The sequence below is a fragment of the Sturnira hondurensis genome, unplaced genomic scaffold, assembly GCF_014824575.4.
Source record: "Sturnira hondurensis isolate 20B ecotype Veracruz unplaced genomic scaffold, ASM1482457v3 Scaffold0018493, whole genome shotgun sequence".
NCBI lineage: Eukaryota > Metazoa > Chordata > Mammalia > Chiroptera > Phyllostomidae > Sturnira > Sturnira hondurensis.
In genome coordinates this window covers 1,839,202-1,865,061 of record NW_028091124.1, presented here as the reverse complement: position 1 = coordinate 1,865,061, position 25,860 = coordinate 1,839,202, and the positions used below count along the sequence as shown (strand labels likewise).

The 25,860-nt window shown below is 47.2% G+C and overlaps 1 protein-coding gene across 1 annotated transcript; it reads left to right on the top strand.

Moving 5' to 3' along the window:
• Positions 1–5,016: 5,016 nt before the first annotated feature.
• Positions 5,017–24,854, top strand: RBM44 (RNA binding motif protein 44). Its single transcript, XM_037069243.1, has 14 exons — positions 5,017–5,089; positions 8,255–9,858; positions 10,465–10,523; positions 11,770–11,946; positions 12,409–12,592; positions 12,685–12,707; positions 12,841–12,925; positions 14,134–14,248; positions 14,976–15,101; positions 17,058–17,140; positions 17,256–17,326; positions 20,060–20,345; positions 24,445–24,593; positions 24,731–24,854. Exons 1-14 carry the CDS (start codon positions 5,017–5,019, stop codon positions 24,852–24,854), a joined length of 3,159 nt encoding a protein of 1,052 aa, XP_036925138.1.
• Positions 24,855–25,860: the final 1,006 nt, after the last annotated feature.

The window sequence follows — 25,860 nt, the reverse complement described above, 5'->3', positions numbered from 1 at the left end:
TTTGGCGCCTGGGACAAAGGAGATAATTAGGAGTACAGATTTGGATGTTTCGTTTTGCCAGTTTTCATTACTTTCGATTTTTTTAAACGACTGCATTAAGATAGTATTTATCTTGACAACTGAGTTTTTAGGTGGCCCTTAAATTTTGCACCGAGGCCAGTGCTTCGTTGGCCCTGCGGGCGATACTACAAAGGGCTGTCGGAGAGCGGGCACCTCTGGTGAACGCAAACCAGGGACACCCGGTGGAAACCGGGTGTGCGCGGGTGTGCAGGTGTGCGACCCGTGGACGCCTGGACGGGAGGATTGAGGGAGACGGGCTCGGCCCGATGGACGGCCATCGCATCCGGTGGCTCCGCAAAGCGGTCCAGACAACGACATCGCACTAAAAAGCTGGAAAGGGTTCCAAATGCGCATCTGCAGGACCCACTTTCCCTCCAGAACCCTCTCCCCCTACCGCCTTACGGCGCAGTCGCCGGGGGCGCCGACTTTCCCTCCTTCGCGCTCACACCGGACCAATCACAGAGCCGCTCCTTTCCCGCCGACCAATGGGAGTGCAGGTGGCTTCAGTAGGTGGGCGGGCCTCCAGCGACCGTTACCCGGCGGGCCCTGCGGCTGCACGCGGAGGGCGTTCGCGGAGTGGCTGCGGCCGCGGTCGGAAGCTTCGTGCCAAGTGACCGCAGCGACGAAGGCGACAGCTCCACGCTGAGGTACGGCGGACGGGGCAGGCTGCGGTCGGGGGAAGTTGGAGACGGGCTCGAGGGGGACGTGGCAGGAGGGCACCGGCGGGGAGGGCCTGACCGGGGGCCGGGCGGCGGCGGTGGGAAGGAGGCCTTCGGGGGCCTCCCGAGGGTGGTGGAGAGGGAGGCGGGCGGGGTGGCCCCCGGATTTGCGTCTTCGCCACGTGGCCTTGGCGGTCCTCAACCCCTCACTTTGGTACCTTTACGTTCGGTTGCGAGCCGGTCTGCCATCGGCACTGCGCAGGCGCCGGGGACGGCTTGCACCCCCTAAACCATGTTTAGAGCCCAGTTTGGGGGCCGGTGACTTCTGCACTTCGTACCTGGGAAAAGGTGGGGAGTCGCTCGTGAGTTGGTCATTGCGACTCCCTACCCCGGGCGGGCAGGCACGGCGGCAGCCGTGGGAAGTGGACGTGAACTAATTACCGACGGGGGTGCGGGAGGCGGGCGTCCGCGCCGGCAGGGCGCCCTGGTCGCCGCCGAGGGCCGGGAGGTTGCCCCGGAAGTGGCTGTCGGGGCGCGATCTGGGGTTGGGCGGACTCGGAAGGTGGCGGGGGCGCGCCTGGCGCAGAGCCCGGGCCCGCGGAGGGTCTCCTGGCCGCCCTGGGAGTTCAGTCTTCACCCGAAGGACGGAGACAGCGTTGCCGAGTTTTAAGCAGTAGCGCGAAGTAACGAGGTTTGCGTTTTGGGAAGGTGGCTCTGGCCTGGGAGAAGGTCACCGCCTTGGCACGTGGAGTCGCGGGTTCCGGGTCAGATTGTCGAGACCCGGGGGAGGCCTGCGGCTTCGGGCTCAGTTTGGGAGCTCGGTGCGGGGGCGGAGTCGCTGGGTGAACGGGACGAAGGTGGGCGCGCCCATGGCCTTCTGTGCCCACGGCCCTGCGGGGGACGCAGTGTCCGGTGGCCCCGAGCGTCCCGCGGTCCGTCGTGCTTTTCCAGCCACCCTAGGGGGTGGAAGCAGGGGCGGCCTCTGGGCGTCTCTGGGTCGCGCTGGAAGAAGAGGACTCATTTTGGGCCACACGCTCAATGCATCGCAACCCGTAATCACACAAAAGTCGTGTTTTAAGTCAACTTACAGTTCTGTGCTGGGCAGTGTTCACAGCCGTCCTGGGCTGCATGCAGCCCGCAAGCTGCAGGTCGGTCAGCCCTGGAACAGTGTTTTTCTGGTCTTGATCTGCATTTTTCTGAGGAACGATGTGACTTTGTGTGCTTATTGGCAAGGCTTGGTGATGATGAACTCCTTGAACTTGACCTTATCTGGGAAGCACTTTATCTGCCCTTCCATTCTAAATGAAAGCTTTGCTGGATAGAGCAATCTTGGCTGTACGTCCTTGCCTTTCATGACTTGGAATACTTCTTTCCAGCCCCTTCTTGCCTGGAAGGTCTCTTTTGAGAAGTCAGCTGACAGTCTGATGGGAACTCCTCTGTAGCTGACTGTCCCCTTTTCTGTTGCTACTTTTAGAATTCTCTCCTTATCTTTCATCTTGGGTAATGTAATTATGATGTGCCCTGGTGTGTTACTCTTGGGTCCAACTTCTCTGGGACACTCTGGGCTTCCTGGACTTCCTGGAAGTCTATTTCCTTTTTCAGATTGGGGAAGTTCTCCTTCATTATTTTTTTCAAATAAGTTTTCCATTTATTGCTCTTCTTCTTCTTCTTCTTCTTCTCTGACACCCCTGTGATTAGGATGTTGGAACGATTAAAGTTGTCCTGGAGGTTCCTAAGCCTCTCCTCATTGTTTTTGAATTCTTATTTCTTCATTCTGTTCTGGTTGGATGTTTATTTCTTCCTTCTGGTTCATACCATTGATTTGAGTTCTGGTTTCCTCCACATCAGTATGTTGGTTCCTGATGTTCACTTTTCCTTTAGTTCATTTTTTATAGCTTTCACTTTTTCCTCTATTTTGTGTCCATACTCAATCATTTCTGTGAGCATCCTGATCACCGATGTTTTGAACTGTGCATCTGATAAGTTGGCTATCTCTTCATTGCTTAGTTCTTTTTCTGGAGTTTTGATCTGTTCTTTCATCTGGGCCATATTTTTTTTTCTCAGTGCTCTTATTACATTCTCAGGGGCAGAGCCTTAGGTATTCACCAAGCGGGGGCAACCCACGTAGCTGTGTTGTGGCGCTGTCTGTGGGGGAGGGGTCTGAGAGGGAACAACAAAGTGTTGTGGCTCTCACCCCACTTTCAGTCACTTCCCCTGCCACCCACAAGCAAACTGGGCCCTTCTGGTGCTGATTCCCCTGGTGCGTGGGTTTGTATACGTTCTATGACCCTGTGGGTCTCTCCAGTGAACTTTCCTGTGAGGCTGGGAGTTTCTCCCACTGCTGCCTCAACCCCACAGGTTTTTATACCCACAGGTTTTGAGGCTTTATTTTCCCACACTAGAACCCTGGGTTTCAGGGTCTGTCTCGCTCCCCAGTTGTTCCTCCTGGTTTTTCCACATGCAAACATGGGACCACCCGCACTACTAGCCACTTCCTCACCCACCTGGCCCACTGCCTTGCTGCGTATCCTGTCCACCTGGGCTGCCTGTCTCTGCCCGGCTACCAGACTGGACAAATGGTTCTTCTTTAACTCCCTGGTTGTCAGACTTTGATACAGTTCTATTTCCTGGCAGTTTTGGCTGGTTTTTGTCTTTAAATTTGTTGTCTTTTTGGTTGCATGAAGAAGCAAAGCGTAACTACGTATACCTCCATCTTTGCCGGAAATTCCAACTTTCTTTTGATCTTAGTCTTTATCTTAAATGTTTACCTGATATTCCTAGAGAAGGGTCATTACTCACTTAAATACAATCTCTTAAGTCAGGATTTAACTAACTCCAAGACTGTAAGTGCAGTGGAGAGGTCCCTAAGTCATGTGTGTTTGTGCGTTTTCTCAGGGAGTAACTGACTATCGAATCTTCAGGAAGTTCATAACCCCAAAGGTTCAACTGTAGCTAGTCTCGTGGCAGTAAAAATATTATTAGGCCATTTTTTCTCATTATTAGCTAAAAGGAATTCCATATTAAAGTGGAATCAAATACTTCCAGTGCAGATAATTCCTACGGTTCACAACTGTGTATTTCAATTTGTATGTGTTATAGGCACTTAGAACATATTGTGTATAAAAATGAACTCATCATCCTAGCCAGTGTGTCTCAGCTGGTTGGAGCATTGTCTCGAAAACAGAAAGGGTACAGGTCTACGACCATACCACCCTGACCCCTCCCGGTCTCTGACCCCTCCCTTATCTGCCTGCCCCAGGGCTGGCTCTGGGCATTCATTGGAGGAAGGTGGGTTTCCAGACCCTTCTGCCTCCTCATCCCCCACTCTACTGTGAGCACAGATGTGGATACAGAGCCCCAGGTGGCCCCCCTTCCTTCCTTCACCACACACCACACCCACACCCCCACATCTCTATTCCATTGCCCCAGCCCTGGATCTGCCCCGTCCCATCAGCCAGGCCGGGTCAGGACTGCAGGGTTGTGACTCTTGCAGCCTCTCTATCAGGAGCAGCAGTGTCCCCCTGGCTCTGCCCAGGTGTCCTCTAGGGAGAGACCGGGAAGGTCTTTGAGGGGATGGAGCAAAGGGTCTCTGCCCACCCAGCAAACACTGCACCCTGTGATGCTCCCTGTCCCAGCCTAGGCTTCTGCCCACCCCCTGGGCTGGGTTTCAGTGGCCTTGCCCAGCAGCGGCCCTAACAACCCTCAGGGGTGCTGCTGGGAGCTCCCCGCCCATTCACAGTTGTCCCCTCATCCCATACCCGGCCCCAGGCAGAGTCTAATCTGCTTCCGTCTCCATAAATTGGCATTTCTGTGCGTTCCTTTAGATGGAATCATAAAATAAGGCAACCTCTTGGCCGGCTTTCTGTTTGAGACTAATCCACAAAGTTCCCTGTGTCAGTAGTTTGTTCCTTTTCTTCGCAGAGAGGTATGGAAATACCATGTCATTGGCTGTTAATAAGTCTGTAGTTTGTTTTGGGAACATTTTTGATTTGGGTGTAATTTTTTTGGTGGCCAAATGTATTGTGGTTTTTTTTTCTTTCATGCTCCTTGAAAATTTCAAAAGGGTGTGTCTCGGGTATTCAAATACAGTAGCTCAGCTGTGTGTAGTTGTCAGCGCATGCTTTTAAAAAATCATTCAAATGTTCTACCAGTTTTGTTTATTGGCCCTCTTACATTAGAATCTTTGGCTATAATTGCCACCTTGTCAAATTCTTGTTCTTCTAATATTTTTAATGTAATTCTGAATCTAATAATAGTTCAATATTTATACCTCTTCTAGAATATTCATTCTTGAGCGATGCAGGCCACCGCAGTGGTGGAGGCAGCTTCTGGTAACAGCTCCCGCAGGGATGGAGGAAGCACCCACAAAGGTAAGGGGAGGCCAGGCAGCTCTGCTCTGGGTGCAGAGAGAGGTGCTGAATGTGATGGACTCGGTAGCTCCCCCTCCGGTGTAGCTACTTTTTAAACTTTCCTCTCGGTAATGTGGTACCATTTAGCAGGTTTTAGCTTGGCAAGCTCACTCAGGGGATTTTGTGAATATGGGCAGCCAACACAGGACCTTTTGGGGAAATGGAAGATGTAGGGAAAAGAAGGCGAACCAGAAGAGAGCATTTCCGTCCAGCCATGCCCTGGGGAACTGCTGACAGGTACAGTTGTCTTAAATGGAAAGCAGGCAGGTTGACCTCTGCCACCCAAGTTAAATGCAATTTGTCTTCACACATCCAAATTTCTTTTTCTGTAGTAACGATAGAAGAAAAAATAGAGCAGAAAGGGCAAGATGACTAAATTTTATGTGTTTAGAATTGATTGTGGCTTTAACTATTAAAGTGAACTTCAGGAAAAAAATTAATGCTATTTTAAGTGAGAAAGGAAGTAATGGATTAGTCCACAAATGGAATTAATATAATTGGCCATACATTTTGGGGATAAAATAAGTTAGATTACAGCCCTATGCTAAGGAGGAAGAAAATCTACATAGTATAGAGAGGCTGTGAGGCACAATACACAGAATAAGTTATAAAAGAATAATTTGTGCTTGTGTGGTGGGAAAGGCCCCAGAGGCAGACCTCGAAAAGGCTGATCCGTTTAACTAAATAACCTTAAAGGCCCTGGTACGGTGGTGCAAAAGGTAACAGATAAGCCATGAACTAGGCAAAGGCACAGAATACAAGTAAGAAAAACAAAGGATTGGTATCCAGGATGTAAGATGAGCACCTGCACAAACCTCTAAGAAAAACACACTCCACCCGTGAGTTTGTAGCTGAAGCTGCTGCTCCTTTCCTTACCTCCGACCCCTGCCTGCGGCAGCTCAGTGGGCCAGCTGTGGTCAGCCTGTCTGCCTCACAGCGCACACACTAATGACCAAAATGTTGCGGCACACCCCAAAAAGTATTTTTGCCAATCTGACAAAAATAGGTATAATTTTGATTGATTCACAAAAAAATAATAATAGTAATTATGTACCCTGTTTGCTCCAAAGTGACTTTTTAAAAATTCAGGTGCCTATGCATATGAGGAGTTCTGGTATCAAAGATTAACCAATCAGATGCGACCTTATTCTGAGACACGACCAGTAAGTTGGCATCTCTCTTGTGTGGCCTATAGATTTACAGTTCAAGACAGGTTAGTGCTGTGTTGGCTCTTGTCATTTTTTATTTGAAAGTTTAAGGGAAAAGAGGTCAGTGCCCCTGACTAAGTGGTCAGGTATTGCACGTTCTAAAAATTGTTGGCACACTGGTTGAAAATAGCTGTATTGGCATTTGAATCCAGGTGTTCTATTGCCGATCTCAAACTCCACGTGCCTGGAAATGGACTCCTTATCCTCTACCCCTCCCCCTTGCTTTTCCCCTCTCCTCTGACTCAGCCTTTCTTCAGAAAGTCCCTGTTCTGTAGCTCCAAGTAGTCCCATTCAACTGTAGTGCCAAGTTGCGGCCCTTCTCATTACGTCAGAGCGATGCTTAGGCAGGTGAGTCATGAAACCAGTTTACCTGACTGAGATCAGCTTTTCTTTGATAAAATGAATAGACCAGAAAATACCAGAATGCATTGGACGTAGTCGGAGTAGTTACTCATTCCCACATGTATATCTTTTGTTTACTAGATCTGGATTCTAGAGAGAAACGTCTGTTTATTGTCCCACTTATTTCCACATTCAGTGGTTGATTTAGGGCACTGTATGTGCCCTGACCAAGGATCGAACCTACAACTTTGGTGTATTGGGATGATGCTCTAACCAACTGAGCTACCCAGCTAGGTCCTGTCTCCTGGATCTTGATGTGAAACTTGTTTCTGACTGCATTGTTGGGCAAACAAATACACACACACACACACACACACACACGTGTATTTGTTAAAATGGATCCTTGTATATTATATATACTTCTATAAACATATAACCATTAGCAGTTTTCAAATATAGCCACTAATCGCTTCCTCCCTTCTCCACCATTTCTAATCAGCCACCAAGCCTTGTCAGCTGCTGGGTGTTAAACCGGGGCCGTCCTCAGTCCCACTGCTGCTCCCGGCCTCCCTCTTCAGCTCCGTCCTTCCTGTGGCTCCAGGCGTCTAAACTCAGCCCTCGGAAGCCTCAGAATAAAGCCACGCCCCTCAGCAGATCGTGAGAACGCTTTCTGCTGTTTTCGGCCTTGGTCATCCCCGTGAAGCTATTTTACTCCTGACAGAGGGGCTGATGGTGTCCTGAAAACGACATGTTCTTCCACACAGCTAGCTTTATAGGTGCCATTTGATTTGCCTAAGGTGACGGTTATGTCTCATACCACCTTTTAAATGTAAGGTTTGTTTAGGAATTGGCTTCTCCTTTCGTCTCAGGCATTACCTGCTCGTCATCACAGCTCTGTCAACGCACGTGACCTGTATTGCATTCATGTTGGCTTTTACTACTTGTGACCCTTATGGGGGCCGCGAGTATTTGGGTGTGCCACACATGTCCTCTTTGTTTCTGCAAGGCCTACGGCTGGAACTAGTAGGCACTCAGATATTCCTTCCACTGAAGGAGGTCAGGAAGAATTGTGGCCACTGTCTTAACTGGGACCACCATGACAAAAGACCATAGACTGGGTGGCTTAAACCACAGATACTTCTTTTCTACAGTTCTAAAGGCTGGAGGTCTGAGTCAGGGTGCCATCTGGTCGGGTTTTGGTGAGGGCTCTCTTCCTGGCCTATAGGTGGCTGCCTTGCGGTGTCCTCACCGGGGGTGGGGGGGTGGGGGCAAGCTCTCTGACACTTATCCCATCTTGAGGAGCCCATGTTCATGACCTCATCTAGCCCCTACTACCTCCCGAAGGCCCCATCTCCAGTTACTGTCACCTGGGGAGTTCGGGCTGCCACATGGGAATCTTGAGGGGACACAAATCGGTCCCTCGTGGCAACCACAAAGGGTATTTTCAGAGGTAACGTGAAAGTATTTCTGTATTGGGAAGAACTTGGACCAGGACACGTCTAAGTTCTTGTCTGCTGTTTAGAATCTATGATGTCCCTGTCGTTAACATTTTTATCCTTTTTTTTTCCTAAATCAGATGAGCCTTCTCATCCTAAGAAAGGAAATTTGTCATCTTCCAGTGGTTATAATAAAGCCAAATTGACTTTTCATGATGATGACTGGGATTCCTTGGCACAAGATCAAATTGCCAGTGACCAAGATGTCAGCAGTATTGGCCAAATAGATTCACAGGAGCTGTCTCTTCTTGCAGGCGCCGGCACTAGCCCAGAGAGTGCCTGCCCTCAGTCGGGGGAGTTTGAAGGCAGCGCCGACTGTGTTTTCTTGAATGAAACATACTCTATACATTATGCAGAGTCAGAACTAAAGAATGAAAATGCTATTCTTTTAAATTCAGAATTAGCTTCTGAAATGCCGAAAAGAGAAGAGTTGTTTTTTGATGTTTCGGAACACAGTAAGATGCTTGGCCTAGAAAGAAGCTACAGGGTTTCCGATGATTTTAAAGAAACTGCTGAAGGTGTGCGGAAGCGCGACGCAGGCGAAGACTCACAGCAGGAGCGTCACGGTGAGGAGGGGCAAGAGCCTCTGAGCAGCCGTTTCTCTTTCGACAGGCCCAGAGCACCCGGTGCGTCCAGTCTGGGAGTTGCTGGGTTAAGAAGTGCAGGTTCTGAAGGCGGCAAACACGCTGGCAGCCTGGGCGCTGATCACGTGGGGTTAGAAAGGCGCTCCAGCATCTCTTCGGATCCAGTTGGTGTTTATGGACAAGAAGATTCACCTCGTGTCTCCAAATTTCAGAATTCTGTTACGTTAAGCAGTTACCATAAACCAAAGCATGAAAAGTGTAAGGAACAAGAGACTAGTTTAATGTACCACACAGTATTCGATGAAATTGTACTGATCAGTAGCCCTCCTGAAATCCAAGAATCTCAATCTAACAGCAGTTTCTTAAACCCTCAACAAGCATTAAAAACTAAAATTTATACTGGCAAAATTAAATCTCAAATAACTGAAACTAAAGATTTTTGTGGAAATACCACTATTGAGAACAAAATGTTACAACACCTTGAAAATCCTAGCATAGTACCACAGGACCAAGCTTCAGAGACGTTACCACAACCCTGGAAAGACAGCCAGACTTCCTGTTCTCTGTGTGACGACTCGGCACTTTCTGCCTGTGAGCGTTCGCACTACGTGAGCCTGCCAGACACTCCTAACTCAGCCCTGGATTCCCCTCCTCCTCCCCCCAGGACTGGCCTCGGAGGTGCTCAGGAGGTGGAGGCAGGTGGCTCCCCAGACGTTCCGGCCGGCAGTGCTGCCGGTCAGACGTTCCTCCTCTGTCTGGAAGGAACGCGCCCCGACGCCCCGACGGCGGCCCCACGGCGCGCACTGACCGTTAATCAGACGGTGGACGTGAGCTCCGATTTCAGGGCCTGTTTCACAACCAGCCGCGCGACAACGGCAAGGCCTTGCGTGGCGTCTACATCGAGCAACACGGAGATAACAATGATGAACAAGAGGCGCCCCGGTGAATGTCAGAAGGGGAAGCACCGGAGCGTGGCCTGTAACACGGACTGGTCCTACTGTCCAGGCAGTGAGGACACACCGCTGGCCGTGACGAGAGGGCCGCTGGGAAGAGCCTTCTCAGTGGACAGTGACAAAGCCAGTGAGAGCTTTCTAAATAAGGTAAAACCAGTGTGATTCATTTCATTTCACTTTTTAAAGAGGCGTGTGTTCATGTTAATCGGGTCTTAGCAGGGGTTCCTGAGACTTGTGAGCAAGTGCTGGGTGGTGGGGGGGGGGAGCCCTGTCCTTCCTTGGTGGCTGCTGTTGCCACCAGGGCCACTGGGAACTGGGTTTCACATCTGCCAGCCTGGAGGCCCAGGTAGAATGTNAGCACCGGAGCGTGGCCTGTAACACGGACTGGTCCTACTGTCCAGGCAGTGAGGACACACCGCTGGCCGTGACGAGAGGGCCGCTGGGAAGAGCCTTCTCAGTGGACAGTGACAAAGCCAGTGAGAGCTTTCTAAATAAGGTAAAACCAGTGTGATTCATTTCATTTCACTTTTTAAAGAGGCCGTGTGTTCATGTTAATCGGGTCTTAGCAGGGGTTCCTGAGACTTGCGAGCAAGTGCTGGGTGGGGGGGGGGGGGGGCCCTGTCCTTCCTTGGTGGCTGCTGGGGCCACCAGGGCCACTGGGAACTGGGTTTCGAATCTGCCAGCCTGGAGGCCCAGGTAGAATGTGTGGTGCTTGTCATGTATTTCTAATCGGATTTTAAATCGTGTTTGCAGGATTCCCTGGAATTAAGAAAATCACTTGCCATTACAGACTTAAAGAAACATCCTGAGAGGTAAATTAGATGAATAAGCTTGCAGATACAACATGGGGAAAAAATTAGAGTGGTAATTTGCTTTTTGTAGGGCAGTGAGCCACATAGAACAGTCACATGCAGGGACCTTGAGAGATCATCTGCTTCAGCCATTTGCCTTCAAACAAAAAAATACTAGGAAAATATAGAATTGCTTTTTCACTTACTGAGATTTCTGTCTCAATAATTCCGTTAGAAACTCCTGGCATCTTTTCTTCCAAATTTTTTAATTTAATTATTTTTCAAGTACAGTTTCTGTCTATTACTCCCATCCCATCCCACCCCACCCCCCCCGTGCTCCCCACTCATGGCATCTTTATTCAACCCAAATCCATAGTGATTGAGTTACTCAATTTTCTTTCATTTGATCCCCTACAGAGCAAAACAAAACAGCACTTTTGGAAAAGGTCATGTATATGAAGAGGTCAATAGCTACTTTCACTGAGATACTTTGATTTGATTTTACTTTACTGTATAATTTACATTGCATTCATTAGATGCCCTTATAATTCACAACCCAAAGGAGAGTCAGGAGGTGGATGGGGAGAGGAAAGGGGAGGCTTCTGAGAAGCCAGAGCAGTTTTCATGCTCTGAGGTCATTGACCTTTTTCATCATTTATCCTTCTTCTGAGTTTGATTCCGTATTCAGTCCTGTGCAGTTAAGAGTTGGTTTCCTGACACAGAAGTGCTGAGAGCAACAAAATGTGGCAACTTGTAGCAAGAAGCATTAACGTTCAGGAAATGTAGAGGTTTGGGGCTTTTTGATAAAATAACACAGCAAAATATTTACTTATAATAGTGACCCTTGATTATTAAGAAAAATGTCTGTTACATCTATTTTCTATTTTTAAAAAAACACGCATTTAAGAACAGTTTCCATCCAGAACGCTCATAACTTAAAAAATGTTGGCCAGTGCTTGATGTAGTTTGAAAACCTATTGATTCTGGATAAAGTCAGTACTTGACTTTGGAATCCCTTTTCCGTACAGGGACAAATGGATTCAAGAATTGTTTACTTCCTTGGGGTTTGAAAGAACTCTATTATTAGCTTTGCCCCTTCCCGTCCTTTTTTTCTGTGACTCTGATGTGTTCCTGTACTTCTTCCATGTTGAATAAAAGTTGACTTTAACTTGACAAGGAAATGGAAGAGACTTAAAACTTTTTTGAGGCACACCAGTAACGCAAAAATGCTTGGTATCTTAACCAAACCTATTTCTTTGTTTTAAAGGGAACCTCAATTTTCTAAGGACAGGGAGAAGAATTTGCCGTCGAAGTGCTGTCAGAAAATAATGCAGAGGGCCGTCAAAGCAGAGTTGCAGCTTTTAAATGTCCACTACCAGCTGTGTCATCGCCACTGCAGTGAGATCTACAGACTCGTGATGGAGGACGGGGGAGGGCTCGGCAGGTGACTGCTGACTTTAAATCTGTGTCGTCTCGGGAACATGGCGCCAGTTTTATGTTTGTTCTAGAAAATGTGTTTGATTTTCATTTCCGAAGGGCAAAACCAGGGTAGATTGTAACTAGATTTTAAAAAGTAATACATTAGAATCTCATGGAGAGACAACAGTGAATGTTGAGATGATGAATCCAGTAAAAAGATCAATTTGATGTTTCTTACAAAGTCCAAGTTCAGATGAAGTCAGTTGCAGGGTTTCCCGTGATGTTCTGTCACATTTTGTCTGGCTTATGTATTGGGAGGTGCTGGTCCTGCTTCTAGAGAAATGTATTGTCTGCGGTTCGTTTTCTTTCACTGAGTATTTAAAAGGAAACAATTTAAAGATTTGATCAAACTAAGTGTATAACACAGTATTAGTGTTAAATGGATGACTTCAGCTTAAATCAGTTTTGTGAACCTAACTTTTAACAGGAATTTATCGATTGATTCTGTGGACAAGGAATTAGGATCAGCACTGCTGTCTGTTTTGGGAGACTTGAAAGTGAAGTATGTGAGTCTGAAAGAAAAAATCAACAAGGGCGTCCCACTGGGGGAGCTGCCCCCTCTGTCCGTGGAGTCGAAGTTACTGTCCGCCTTCGCCCCTTTCGCTGCCAGGGTATGCCGTTGTGTGTTGGGGACGCATTTTGTACTTTAGTTAAGGAAAACATTCTGAACTAAACAATTTTTCCCCTTTTTCTGTCTTTCCAGCTAATGAAAAAAGAATCACATGTGTAAGTTACAGTTTCCTCTAATTTAGGATTCATTTTATCTTAAAAATTGCTAATTTAATTACTTTTAAGTTTTCTGGTTTGGTCCTTAATTAGAACGTTGACAAATTCTTTAATGAAACATTTATCTGTTTAGCTTTTCAGGAGCAGATTCCGAACTAGATAATCAAATTATATGTGATGTTGACATTTCCTCAAGCCTAAAAACGACACTCTCTCAAGTGAGTTTTTTAGTCGTTCATCAGTGTAAAGTCTTCGGTTTTATGGCTTGTGCAAAGTAAGCTGTAATTTGCAGAAGTTGTCACATTCTCCTTTACACTCAGCTGGCTGACGTGGTGTGCTGCTGACTGAGGGACGTAATGGGCGGACACAACGGCTCCTTCCTTTAGAAGGAGCAGAGGGCTTCTTGACCTCTTGTCGTCTGAGGGAAATGCTTGTCACTCTACAAATTGTGAAGTGACATAGAATCATAAACTGCATCTCATTATCAAGTGAGGCAGTGGAGTAGGGCAGCCAGGGTTTATTTTTACTTTCTGACTCTGATTTTAACTCCCAGGTTATATTTTTTGCATAGTCTCATGTACTTAGATTCATTTCAAGGACAAAAGTGAAATGCTTGATTGATTTATATTCCTTTATAATATTAACAAATGGTTAAAAGTAAATTAATCTAGTCGTTTGTTTATTTCATTGTTCTAGTCATCTCTATTATGCACAGAGTCCACAGATCTAAAAACAGATATTAAGAGTACAAGATGTAGATATACATGATTTATTTTATAATCTAAGCTTTGACTATAAGACAGTATTTTAAGTTGGGATTTTATTTTAATGACCTGTCGCATCAAGAGGTTACACATGAAAGCCAGGGTAGTGTGTAGTGTAGTGTGTCTTAATTGTAGTTACTTACATACTGTCATCGCTGCTTTCTGTAGCCATGTGTTAACCTGTAACGTTACTTACTTTGTATACTTTAAAGTCTCTTGTTTAAACAAACATGTATAAGGAGTGGCTTATTTACTATTACATTTGGGAAAGTAATATTGCTTCCCATAAATATAAGGTATGCATAAGCCACATTAACTACATAACCAATAAATGTTAAAATAAATACTTATAAGTATATCTCGGAAAATCACCTGAATTACTTCCAGTGTGCGTGCCGCACTTGGCTGAGTGACGGGAGCTGGTGCAGCATCTTGTTGCTGTCCGCACACTGGGTCCCTTCAAGCCCTAACTCTTGCTCATGGCGGGACAGACATGGTGATGAGGCGCTTAGCTGCAGCTTGCCCACTGGTGACTTTGGAGGACAGCTCTGCTCTGAGCCTCCTTTGCAGCGGGGCCAGTGCGGTGGAGAGTGCGCCTCGGGGGAGGGGCGCTGCAGCGGCTAGTCCTTGGTCACAGTCACTGTTTTTACTTTAATCCCCAGGTGTCTTTATTGTCTGACAACAGTCACCCTAACCAAGGTACTGCACCTGGGGAGGATGGTTTAAAAAATGGTGATATAGATGGATACTTCAGTCAACTGAAACTTGATGACAAAGGTCAGTGTAAAAATAGATCATCTTGTGTCATTACTATAAAGCAATAAGGGTTAAAATATCTCTGGTGTTCACTTATTAAACTAAAATAAACATGTTTCGTTGAATGGCATCATTCTGATTATAAATGGTAAAAATGTTCTTTTTACCATGTACCTCACATCTTGAAGGCTACCTAGTACTCTATCTGATGATGCCAAATAATAATACAGACATTTATTCTTCTGGTTCATGTTTTCCGATCTGAAAATTCTTCTGTGCAATTTGTATCACTGTAAGTTGTGTGTAATGTTTTTTATTTTCTCCTTACGAAAAGGGGTGTGAGACAAGGTTGTGATCGTTCCAAAAAGATCGAGAAGAAACTTTTAAAGAAATAAAGAGCTGTAATACCGCTTCATCCCTTTTAAAGACATTTGCTCTCAGTCTGTGTAGAAAGGCGGCACAGATCTGACAATGGCACCTTCTAGACCAGACAGTGAGGCGAGGCCCCTGCGTCAGTGAAAGGAACGCTGGGAAGCAAGTCCCTCAGACTGAAAAGCACGTGTTACTTGGCTGCTGAAAATCCCTCCCGGTCCTCATGCTCAGTTCTCCTGTTTTGCTAATACTTATTTGTATACTTACACACAAAATTAGTAACTGTCTTTATGCCGATTCATTTTGAGAAGCTTTCAGGTAACTTCTCCTAGGGGTAAACATGCATAATTCATAGCTATTCATGTCCAATTTTCAGATTACAAAAATCACCAGGAAGTGAGTGAGGACTGGTTCGATGCTAAAGAGAGCCTGACAGGAGCCGACTGCTCCGGAGACCATCGGAGGGAGCTCGACAGACGGGACCCCAGACGGGACCCAGAGTGCGTGCCTGGTGGGTCCCCAAGGCTTACCGAGGAGGCCGGGCCGGCCCGTTTTTAGAGAGTGCTTACTGTCTCCTCTGTGACTGGGGGCGCCGAGCCGCTTTAATGTTTTATTCCTGTTCATGGCTTTTTTTTGTAAGTACAGAAAATTAGCCCTTTGGAGGTCAGTTTTTAAAAATCAATTTAAAATCCAAGATTTAGTTAGAAGGTCAAGACCCACCCAGCACACTCTCCCTCACTCTGGGCCGCCAGGCCTCTGTCAGGGCCCTTTCCCTCTGCGTCTCTGCCAGCACCCTTAGGTCTCCGCCGCCAGCACCCTTAGCTCTGTGCAGCATGCCGCCCCATCCCCCCAGGCAGGGGGCAGGGCTGCCCTCCCCCGGAAGGCGGGATGAGAACTGCTCTCCCTCCCCCGTTTCAGGGCTGCCCCCACCTTCAGACAGCCCCTGCTGCCTGTGGTGCTGGGACTTCTGGCGCAGCAGTCCCTGCCCTTCTGTCGTGTCTAGTGATGCGCTCCGGCCCGTGTTTTCCTGTAAGCTTAGGTGGATTTGTACTTAATAGTTTTATTTTTCCTGTTGTATAAATAAGGCTTATTAAGATTTTTTTAAAAATATAAAAGTATAAGAAAATTAAAACTACCTGAAGTGTCTCCAACCTACAAGGACCACTGTTAATATCCTTTACCATTCTTGATACACACATAGTTTATAGTGACATTGCATCGTCTAGTTTCGTTGTAACTGCTTCTCTTCCTCGAATTTTTCTCCATGTCACTGATCACGTGCTGTGCGTTTCACTCACTTGATAGGTACATCGACTGCCGTCTCACACTCACGTATTAATTAGTCAGCGAGGTCAGGGATGTTTCTGTGCTTCGGTTACGGCCTCTCCTGGGAACCAGGAGAAGTTCAGCCCACGTGGCGTTGAGTACATAACCTTGTGTAAAACTGGTCCAGGCCGAGGTGGCGGGCACCGGGTGTGCCCCCTGCCTCCTGCCCACTTCCCTCTCCTGCCCGGCTGTGGCCCCTCGCTCCCTGCCCGCCCTGCCCTGCGCCTGTTTTCTCTGCCCGGCACCTCGTGAACTGCAAATGCCAGCGAGCCAGGTCAGTTCACGACGGAGGGTCGGTGTTCTTGCCCCGAGACAAAGGGCTCTGTCTGAACTTTGTAGCACCCCCACTTTCTGGATCTGTGGCCTCTGCTCCTGAGAACTCATCTGGGAGATGGAGGTGGTGACGACTGTGCTTCACAGGGTGGCTGTGAGCGTCCCGAGAGGTGACGTGTAGGAAGTGCTGGGCGTGTTGCCTGGAACACTGGGAGCACGCGGTAGGCACAGACTGTTGATACCACGTAGTGAAGAAAGTAAAACTTGTGACTGTCCCTCTTACATACACAAGAGTGGTCAAACTGCAGGTGCGAGCCGCTGTGAGAGTTCCTCCAACACACACCGACTGCACAAGTCCCTCCCCGTGTCGGGCACAGGCTCTGACAGTGACCCCTGGCTTTGCAGACCAGCCTCTGCAGACTGCAGACTGGAAATGTGCTCGCCCCTCCCCCTTATCCTTAGGTGCCGCTGCCATCTCCCTGCTGTTGGTACTTGCCTGTCATAGAGGTTTATTAGTGCAGTGGGTTGGGGTGCCGTGTGCAGTTAGCATCTTAGACCTCTGAACGGAGATGCGCAAAGACACTGGCTTGGTCAGGGTGCATTTGATGACTGTGTATTGATCCGTTTCTGAGCTGCAAGGGGCTTAATACCAACCAATCCATCTTTATTAAGATATTTTTAAGTCCCAGAAATCTTAAAACTATACTCCAAGCTCTTGGTCTTCAGTCTAGTGCTGGTATTTGCTAATGACTTTATAATAAGCTTTATAATAATAAAAAATAAAATACTTAACAGTTTTCACATTTAAAAATATCAGTATAATAATTGTTGTCTTCTGTTTATTATATTTTTCTGTAAGCAGAAATCAAGAATGCTGACCCCTTACAAAGAGAGAAAAGCTACTTGGTACACGTGGGTGGTCTCTGCCCTTCAGTGTCTGAGGTATGCCAGGATTTATTTCTGAGCTTCATTTTTAGATCTATCAGGTATTTATTTCTATTTTGATTATTATTTGTTGTTTTCTACCTTTCACAAACTTTTATTTCTCTTCTTTTAGGCTGATTTAAGGTATCATTTCCAGAAATACCAAGTTTCTGACATTTCCATTTATGATTCTTCTCATTACAGGTTTGTTTTCTAAAATGAGTAAGTATGCATTTCAGCTCTGGCTGGTGTGGCTCAGCAGATTGAGCACTGGCCTGCGAAACAGGGTCACGCGATCGATTCCCAGTCAGGGCACAGGCCTGGGTTGCAGGCAGGTCCCCAGAGAGGGGCGCATGAAGGGCAACTGCACATTGATGTTTCCCCCCCCCCCTCTAAAAATAAATAAATAAAATCTTTAAAAAAATAAGTACGCGTCTCCTAGGTGTCTGCTCTGTGCCAGAGCTGCAGTATTGAACGTGAACCAAGTGACGATCGAGTCGGGGCCGTGCCAGGGGAGCTTTCCCTGTCCAGTGGAGGGACGCACCTGGGCAGCCCCTGCTGTTCTTCCGCTCTTTCTCTCACTGGGCTTCCTACCTGGGTACTCCACATGCGCAGCACAGCTGCTGGTTTGTGTGCCCTTGACCTTGCTTCATCGTGGCAGCGCAGGGCGCTGTTACGAGAAGGGCTCTGCAGCTGTATGGCTTGGAGCAGTCCCCGGCTCTGTCACACTTGCTGAATAAATTTGGACAGTGACTTCACCTTTCTGCGCCGCAGGCTCTGTGTCTGGGGAGTAAGGGTGGTCGCACCTGTGCCGTCACAGCCGTGCTCGAGACGGGTCAGTGAGACAGGCGAGCAGTGGGGGCGCAGCCTGGTGCGGGGCGGGGGCTGGGAAAGCTGTGCTGCTGGAGTGTCACTGTCGTCACTGCTTAGTCCTGCTCTCGTGTTCTGTCTCAGGTCCTAAGTATGTCATCAGCACAGTCACATGTATGCTGCTAGTTTCTGCTTTTGACACTGCCAGAACATTCAAAAGTATCAAGTAACAGTGGCAGGAGTTCAGTGGAAGTGCCTTCACTGGTTTTTTAAGCATATTTTACTGGCTGTGCTATCACGGTTTTCCCAGTTTCTCCCCCTTTGTCCCCCCTCCACCCTGCCGCCCCCACCCTCCAGCATTTCCCACCCTAGTCCCTGTCTGTGGGGTGTACAGACAAGTTCTTGGAGCTCTCCGTCTCCTATGCCATCTTGACCTCTCCCTGTCTATGCTATGCCTACTAATTACACTTCTTCCCTGTCCCTTTTCCCCTCTATTCCTCCCTTCCCCCTCCCTGCTGATAACCCTCCACGAGCTCTCCATTTTTCTCATTCTGTTCCTGTTCTAGTTGTTTGCTTAGTTTTTGTTTTCATTGTTTTTCTTTTCTTTTAGGTTCATTTGTTGATAGTTATGAGTTTGTTGTCATTTTACTGTTCATAGTTTTGATCTTCAGTTTCTTAGATAAGTCCCTTTAACATTTCATAGAATAAGGGCTTGGTGATGATGAACTCCTTTAACTTGACTTTATCTGGGAAGCACTTTGTCTCCCCTTCCATTCTAAACGAAAGTTTTGCTGGATAGAGCAATCTTGGATGTAGGTCCTTGCCTTTCATGACTTGGAATACTTCTTTCCAGCCCCTTCTTGCCTGGAAGGTCTCTTTTTGAGTAGTCAGCTGACAGTCTGATGGGAACTCCTTTGTAGGTGACTGTCCCCTTTTCTCTTGCTGCTTTTAGGGTTCTCTCCTTATCTTTCATCTTGGGTAATGTAATCGTGATGTGCCTTGGTGTGTTACTCTTGGGTCCAACTTCTTTGGGACTCTGGGCTTCCTGGACTTCCTGGAAGTCTATTTTTTTTTTTATCAGATTGGGGAAGTTCTTCTTTATTATTTGTTTAAATAAGTTTTCAGTTTCTTGTTCTTCTTCTGGCACCCCTATAATTCAGATATTAGAATGTTTTAGGTTGTCCCAGAGGTTCCTAAGCCTCTCCTCATTTTTTTTTGAATTCTTGTTTCTTCATTCTGTTCTGATTGGATGTTTCTTTCTTCCTTTTGTTTCAAATCATTGATTTGAGTCCTGGTTTTCTTCCGGTCATTGTTGGTTCCCTGAACATTTTGCTTTATTTCACTTTGGGTGTCTTTCATTTGTTTTTTTCACTTTTCAACCAACCTCAATCAGTCCTGTGAGCGTTTTGACGACCAGAGCTTTAAACTCTCCATCTGACAGGTGGGCTGTCTCCTCATCGCTTAGCTCTCTGTCTGGAGTTTTGCTCTGTTCTTTTGTTGGGGCTGTATTTCCTAGTCTCGGGGCACCTGTTCAGTTGTAAGGGGGCGGGGCCTTAGGTGTTCCCCAGGGCGGGACCACCCTCCTTGCTGCTCTGTGGTGCTGCCTGGGGGCAGGGTTCAGAGAGGGGCCGTGCAGCCCGCCTGCCCGGTTCTAGCCCACTCTCCAGCGCACTCTCGTGTGAGACTGGGAGTGTCTCTCACCGCGGCAGCCCCGCCGAACTGCACAGGGACCTCCCAGTCTCAGTTTCCCGTTCAGCCAGTCCCACCCGCGTGGTCTGCCGTCTCGCTGCGGGTTCTTAATGGTCTGGCTGCTCTGGTCGGCTGTTCTTCAATTCCTTGGTGGTTGGAGCTCCACGCAGTTTGATTTTTCTGTCACTTCTGGTTGTTTACTGATTTTAGGTTGGTGGTTGTCCTCCTGATTGTGCGAGGAAGCGAAGGGTTTCTACCTATGTCTCCATCTTGGCCGGAACTTACCTTTACTGTTTTATCACTAAAATGATAGCTGTGTATTTCACACATTCAAACTGTACCAATTAAGAAAGGATCCTATTTGTAGTTTGGGTTCACATTTATTAAAAGTAGGTGTTTTAAGAAGATCACATGCTTTTTTCTGCTTTTATATTCTAGATATGCATCTCTTGCTTTTAAGAGAAACAATGATGCAAAGTCTGCTGTGAATGAAATGAATGGGATAGAAATAAACGGCAAATCAGTGAACGTGCGACTGGTTAAAAGTCCTGGAGAATGTGCAGCACCACTTTCCTCCAAAAATGGAAGGAGAGTTGGTTTGAATAATTTGGAGAAAAGCACCAACAAAGAAATCAACTCAGCGTCCTGTATTTCTAGATTGCCCAGAACTAGACCAAGGCAGCCGGGGTCTGAGGAAGACAGTGAGTCTTTCCATTTCGACCAGGTTAGTTCTCTTGATTGACCCCTTAACTGGTCTTAGCGTGGGCCGCATTGCAGGCAGTAACTTTGTAGAACAAATGACAGTAAAGTCGGGAACCTGTAAGTGGGAGTGGGAACGTTAATCTGAGTGGTTTTTAACCGTGGGCCCACCCTAACCCGCTCTTGTGCAACTCCAGTTCTCCTGAGGGGAGCCGTGGATGTCTGCGGGCCTACCACAGAAAACTCGTCTCCCTTCGAGGTTTTGTGCTTTGCAGTTTCTGTCTCTCTCTATTTGTGCCGCACTGCAGCGTTCTCCTTATCACAGCCGACCCGTTCTCAACGCTGCGGGGCCACAAACGCAGTTCCCTGCTGCGCCCGCCCTCTCTCGGCACCGCAAGGGAGCGACGAAGCAGCCGTGCTCGCTCTGCTCCCCCCTGAGTGAGCGGCTTACATCAGCGTCTTGACTTGAGCAAAATGCCTGGTGTCTCATAGGCATTTCATCCTTTTTTTTTTTACTTTTGCATACAGTGAAATTCACTTTTTTGGTGTATATGTGTTTACACAAATGCGTATAGACATGTAACCACCAGTGAAGGTACAGAAAGTCCCTTCCAAAACGTGCTCTGCGCTCTGCTGCGTCCTGTTCTTGCGTTCTCACCCTTTCTGTCACGTCACGTCACGTCACGCCACGCACGCAGCGTGGTGAGTAGCCTCGTTAGTCCGGCTTCTCCCACTTCCCTGAGTGCGTTTGAGACTGGTTCATATGGTATCAGCAGTTCGTTTCTGTTCTGAAGATAAATCCTTTTTAAGATGGATATGTGACTTACAAATACTTTTTACTAGTCTGTAGTTTGTTTTCTCATTTGTCTAATAGTATCTTTATCAGAACAGGATTTTTAATATTGATGAAGTACCATTTATCAGTTTTTTAAACTCGTGCTTTAGTGGTATATCTAAGAAACCCACCATCACAAGGATTTTGAGCGCCTTTTTATGTGATGTGGGAGGTGTGACGTGAGGTCGTTTTTTCCTTGGTGTGTGTGTGTGTTTTACACATAGAATTGTTCCAGCGTCACTGTGAAAAGACACATTATCTCTGCACCTTTCTCAGAAACCAGCCGGCTGTATCTGTGGGTTTGTTTACGGACCTGCCCGTGTCTCCTGTCAGTCTGCGTCTTCCCTCCAGAACCACACTGTCTTGACTGCAGCTTCGCAGTGAGCCTTGAGAGCAGGTGCAGGGAGTCTTCCAGCTCTGTTCCATTTCACAATTGTTCTGGCTCTTCAGGCTTCTTTTTCTTTTTGTATAAATTTCATAATTCAGCTTGTCAATATCTGTCAAAAACTCCTACTTTGATTTTTACTGCAATTATTTTGAATCTTCCATCAGAGCAAATCCCTCTTTAATAAATGGATGCGGGAATACTTGCTGGGTGAGACACAGGGACCTGGTCGGACTTCTCTTCTGACGGTGCCCTCCAGCCCCCCCTTCCCGCAGCCCCGCCTGTGCGTTACCCCCTTCTCTGCACGGTCAGCGACTCCGCCCCCTCGTGCAGACCCTTCGCTCCACTCTTCCTCATCCTGGCAAGATTTCCACTTGACTTTTCATTCTTTTGACGTTACCATTCCTACTTGTCCTGTTTTACTGCCAAGCTTCCCCGAATTTTCGTCTCTAAAATTTTATTGTAGCCACTTTTTTCATTGTCACTAGTGACTTTTTTATTGGTCTTGATTATACCATTGACCTGTTTTTTGACCACCAGGCCTGAGACTTGATCAGCCGTTTTGAAACTCGCTCACTCAGTGACACTCGTGTGTAAGATGAGGCTTTGGTGTGTGACCTCAGTCCACAGCAGGACAGAAGGGAGGCAGAGCGCAGCCGGGCTGCCTGGGGGCCTGCACTGGGGTCAGGACCATCCTGGGGACCATCCTGGGGTCAGGGCCGTGGCTCCTCCCTCCTCACGTGGTTTCCTGTCTCTGCCGCTCCAGGCTCTCTGTTCTTCCGCTCCCTCTGCACACAGGCTCTCTCTGTCTGCTTATGGCTTTTCCTCCATTTAGCTCTGTTTTGCTTAGTTTTAACTCTGCAGTATTTTTCAGTTCACACTTCTTTCTTTTACCAACTCATTTGCTCTGTGTTTCCATTCCTCATATTTTAGACAGGACTCTTATTGACCCAGCCTGGTATTCATTAGTTCAGGTGACACACTCTTGCTTCAGTCAGCTGGGGCCGTGGTGGCCGTGGGGTCGGCAGAGGCTGTGTGGCGTATGTAAGGCAGGCACCCTGGGCCAGGGCAGTGGTGCGTCATCTCAGCGGACACAGGTAGGGAGGGTCCTGTTCCCTACTAGCCTATGAAACTGCACTCTCAAGTTCTCTTAAATTTTCATAGCAGTTTATTGTTGCCTGTTTTTTTCTTGGAGTCTCAACATTCATCCATTGTATTTATTCATTTAGAAAATGTTTATTGTCTGCAATAAGAGGCAGAGTGGTGATGAGTGAGAATAACACATTCATGACCAGGCCCTGCCCCTCCTCGTCATGTGATTGAGCGAGTTATGTACACTGTGCGTCGGAGCTTCCTTTTCTTGGTGGGGGGTGGTAGTTCCCCTTCACCGATGGTGCGAGAAGCTTCAGAGCCGTGTGTGCCGCGGGGAATGTACTTAGCAAATAGTAGCCATCGCTGTTTGCCAGGCATTTGGCTCTCTCGTGGGAATATCAGCCTCTCTGTGGTCTCAACTGTCATTTGAACTGTCACATCCCAGACGTTTATTTATTTAACAAACCGTTGTGATATACCAACTGTAAACACTGTTTTAGGTCCTGGTTGGGAAAGCAGTAATGACCAAAACAGACAGAAGTCTGTGTTCTTCATGTAGAGCTTAAATCTAGTGAAGAAGGTAAAACAAGTGAAATACATAGTATTCTGATGTGACAGATTTAATATTTTATGTATCTTGTCTGGATTTTTCATCTGCACTTTAAAGTCTTAGTTTTTCATTGAACTTTTATGGCAGGGCTGTCAAACTCACTTTCACTGGGGGCCACATCAGCCTCATGGCTGCCTTCAAAGGGCCAAAATAATTTTAGGACTGTGTACATGTAACTACTCCTAACTGTTGAGTTGAAATTACACTCGTCCCTTTGAAGGCAACCATGAGGCTGATGTGGCCCCTGGTGAAAATGAGTTTGACACCCCTGTTTTATGGGATTTACAGTGGTTTCATACAATTTATAGCCTACTTACCTGGTTAATAGTCATTTGTTGATTTTTTTAAATTTTGCCTTTTCAGCTGGAATATAAGATCCATAAGTGGAGAGGGTTCTATTTTATACGACTAGTCTCCTTCCCTGCCGCCCCCACCACACATGTGGTACAGTCCTAGGCATGTAGTTTGTGTTCAGAACATCTTTAGTAATAAGATGTGGAACATTTGTAACTACCATGTAAACCAGGGGTTCTCTGTCAAGTTGGGTAAGAGAACTAAGCTTTCGTGCCCCAAGCCTAAGATACCCATTATATATAACGGACTGACCTCTTCCCTGTCTGCAGGAACAACTCGTGTCCTATCTTTGGGGAAACCGGTAAAATAGGTCTGTGTCCCGTGGCTCAGATGAGGACTCCAGATGAGAAAGACCAGATCAGACGCAGCGTCAGATACTTGGTCACTGCGGGAAGAAGGCACATGTGCCGCTTTTTACTCGACTTCGTGTAAATAATCCAAAATCAAAGTAAAGGCCTAGGAATTTTGATTTTACAGTGTGTAATTATTATTATCATTACTGTTACAATTTGACTATTATAATCGTAATTCTAAAATTTATTTTAACTGAACAAGCTAGATTGTCTGTATGTAATGATTATTGATTTTAAGAAAACTTTTCCTGGCTGGTGTGACTCAATTGAGTCACACTGCATTGGGTGTGACTGGATTGGGCACAGGCCTGCAAACCAGAGTGACAGCTTGATTCCCAGTCAGGGCACAGGCCTGGGTTTTCCGCCCCCAGTAGGGGGCGTGTGAGAGGCCACCACACTGATGTGTCCCTCTTCCCCTCCCTTCCCCTCTGTCTAAAAGTAAAAATCTTTAAAATAAAAAAGAAAGAAAGAAAACTTTTAAAATGCTTTATTTAGGGTGTCAAGAAGAAGAACTGTAAACAAATTGAATCTACTAAACTATTACCTGACACACCTTTGCGATTCATGCCTCCAAACACATTGAACCTGCGCAGCTTTACCAAGATCATGAGGAGACTTGCCGAGTTACATCCCGACGTTTGCAGGTGACGACCACAGCTGCATTTTAACTGGCTCTCAAAGTTTGTGTAGAGTGTGGCTCAGTTCAGTAATGTAGCCGTATGTGGAACACACACAGGCTTTGGAAAGGACAGCTGCTCATGTATGTTTTCTTTTTGCACAGAGACCGTATCATAGATGCCCTGCAGGCAGTAAGGATACATCATAAAGGTTTTCTGAATGGCTTGTCTATTAATACTATTGTGGACATGACTTCATCTGTTTTGAAAAACTCTCCTCCCACTTAGGAACAGACGAACCAGTGAGCGGTAAGTCAGTCATATTTTTATATTTAGCTGCTGCTTTAAAATTCTAAGCGATTCATTTTATTTTTCAAAATACAAAGAATATTAAGTTTTAAATAATACTATAAAATTACAAAAACATACTGTGTTAGTCCATTAATGCAAAATCAGCTACCCCAAAATTGACGAAGTTGGATGGTGGGTGTCGTGCCATAGTTGGCACATCAGGACTCAGAAGTGGCTGAGCTGGGTGGCGCTGGCCGGGGGCCTCCTGGGTTGCAGTCCAGATGCTGGCCCAGGCCCTGGTCGCCAGCCGACTGAGACTGCAGGGTCTGCTTCTGTGGTGGCCCGCTCACATGGCTGTCGGGAGGTTCCCCAGCCCCACCTCTCGAGGCTCAGTGACTCCGTGGGGAAGCTCACCTTACTCAGGATGTAGTGATAACCACAGCTACGATTTAAGACAGCGAAAGGGTACGAGCTAAATGAGCAGAAGGGCTCACGGGCTGCTGTCTGGAGGAACCAGGCACAAGCTGCCAAGAGTTCCCGCCCAGTGGGTCACACAAGACGTGCCGTCTCCCTGCTAGTGAGTCAGGGCACACAGAGAATGTCCATCAGGGAGAGCTCCGTAGAGGTTTGTGCCTGTTCTCACTGGGGGCTGGCCAGGTCAGTAGCCCCTGCTTAGCACGGACCACAGGTCCAGACTCTGAGAAGGACAGCGACCGTTCAGCATAGACCACGCTGCTCTCACAGCGCTGGCACGGTGAGCCGCTCCTCCCACTCCCGGGACCCCAGCTGAGGGCCTGCCTTGCAGGCGAGTCTTTCCAAGGACAGTGGTCTCGGGGCCTCCCTGTTAGCTCCTTTTCCATACGTGTACTAGTCGGTAGCATAGCAGAGGCAGGCAGTGCACGTTGTCTGTGGGATGATCGCTTTAAAAGAACAGTTTTGAATAGCATATAAAAAAATGAAGTTGTCCTCTTACCCCATCTCGTATACAAAAACTAATTCAAAA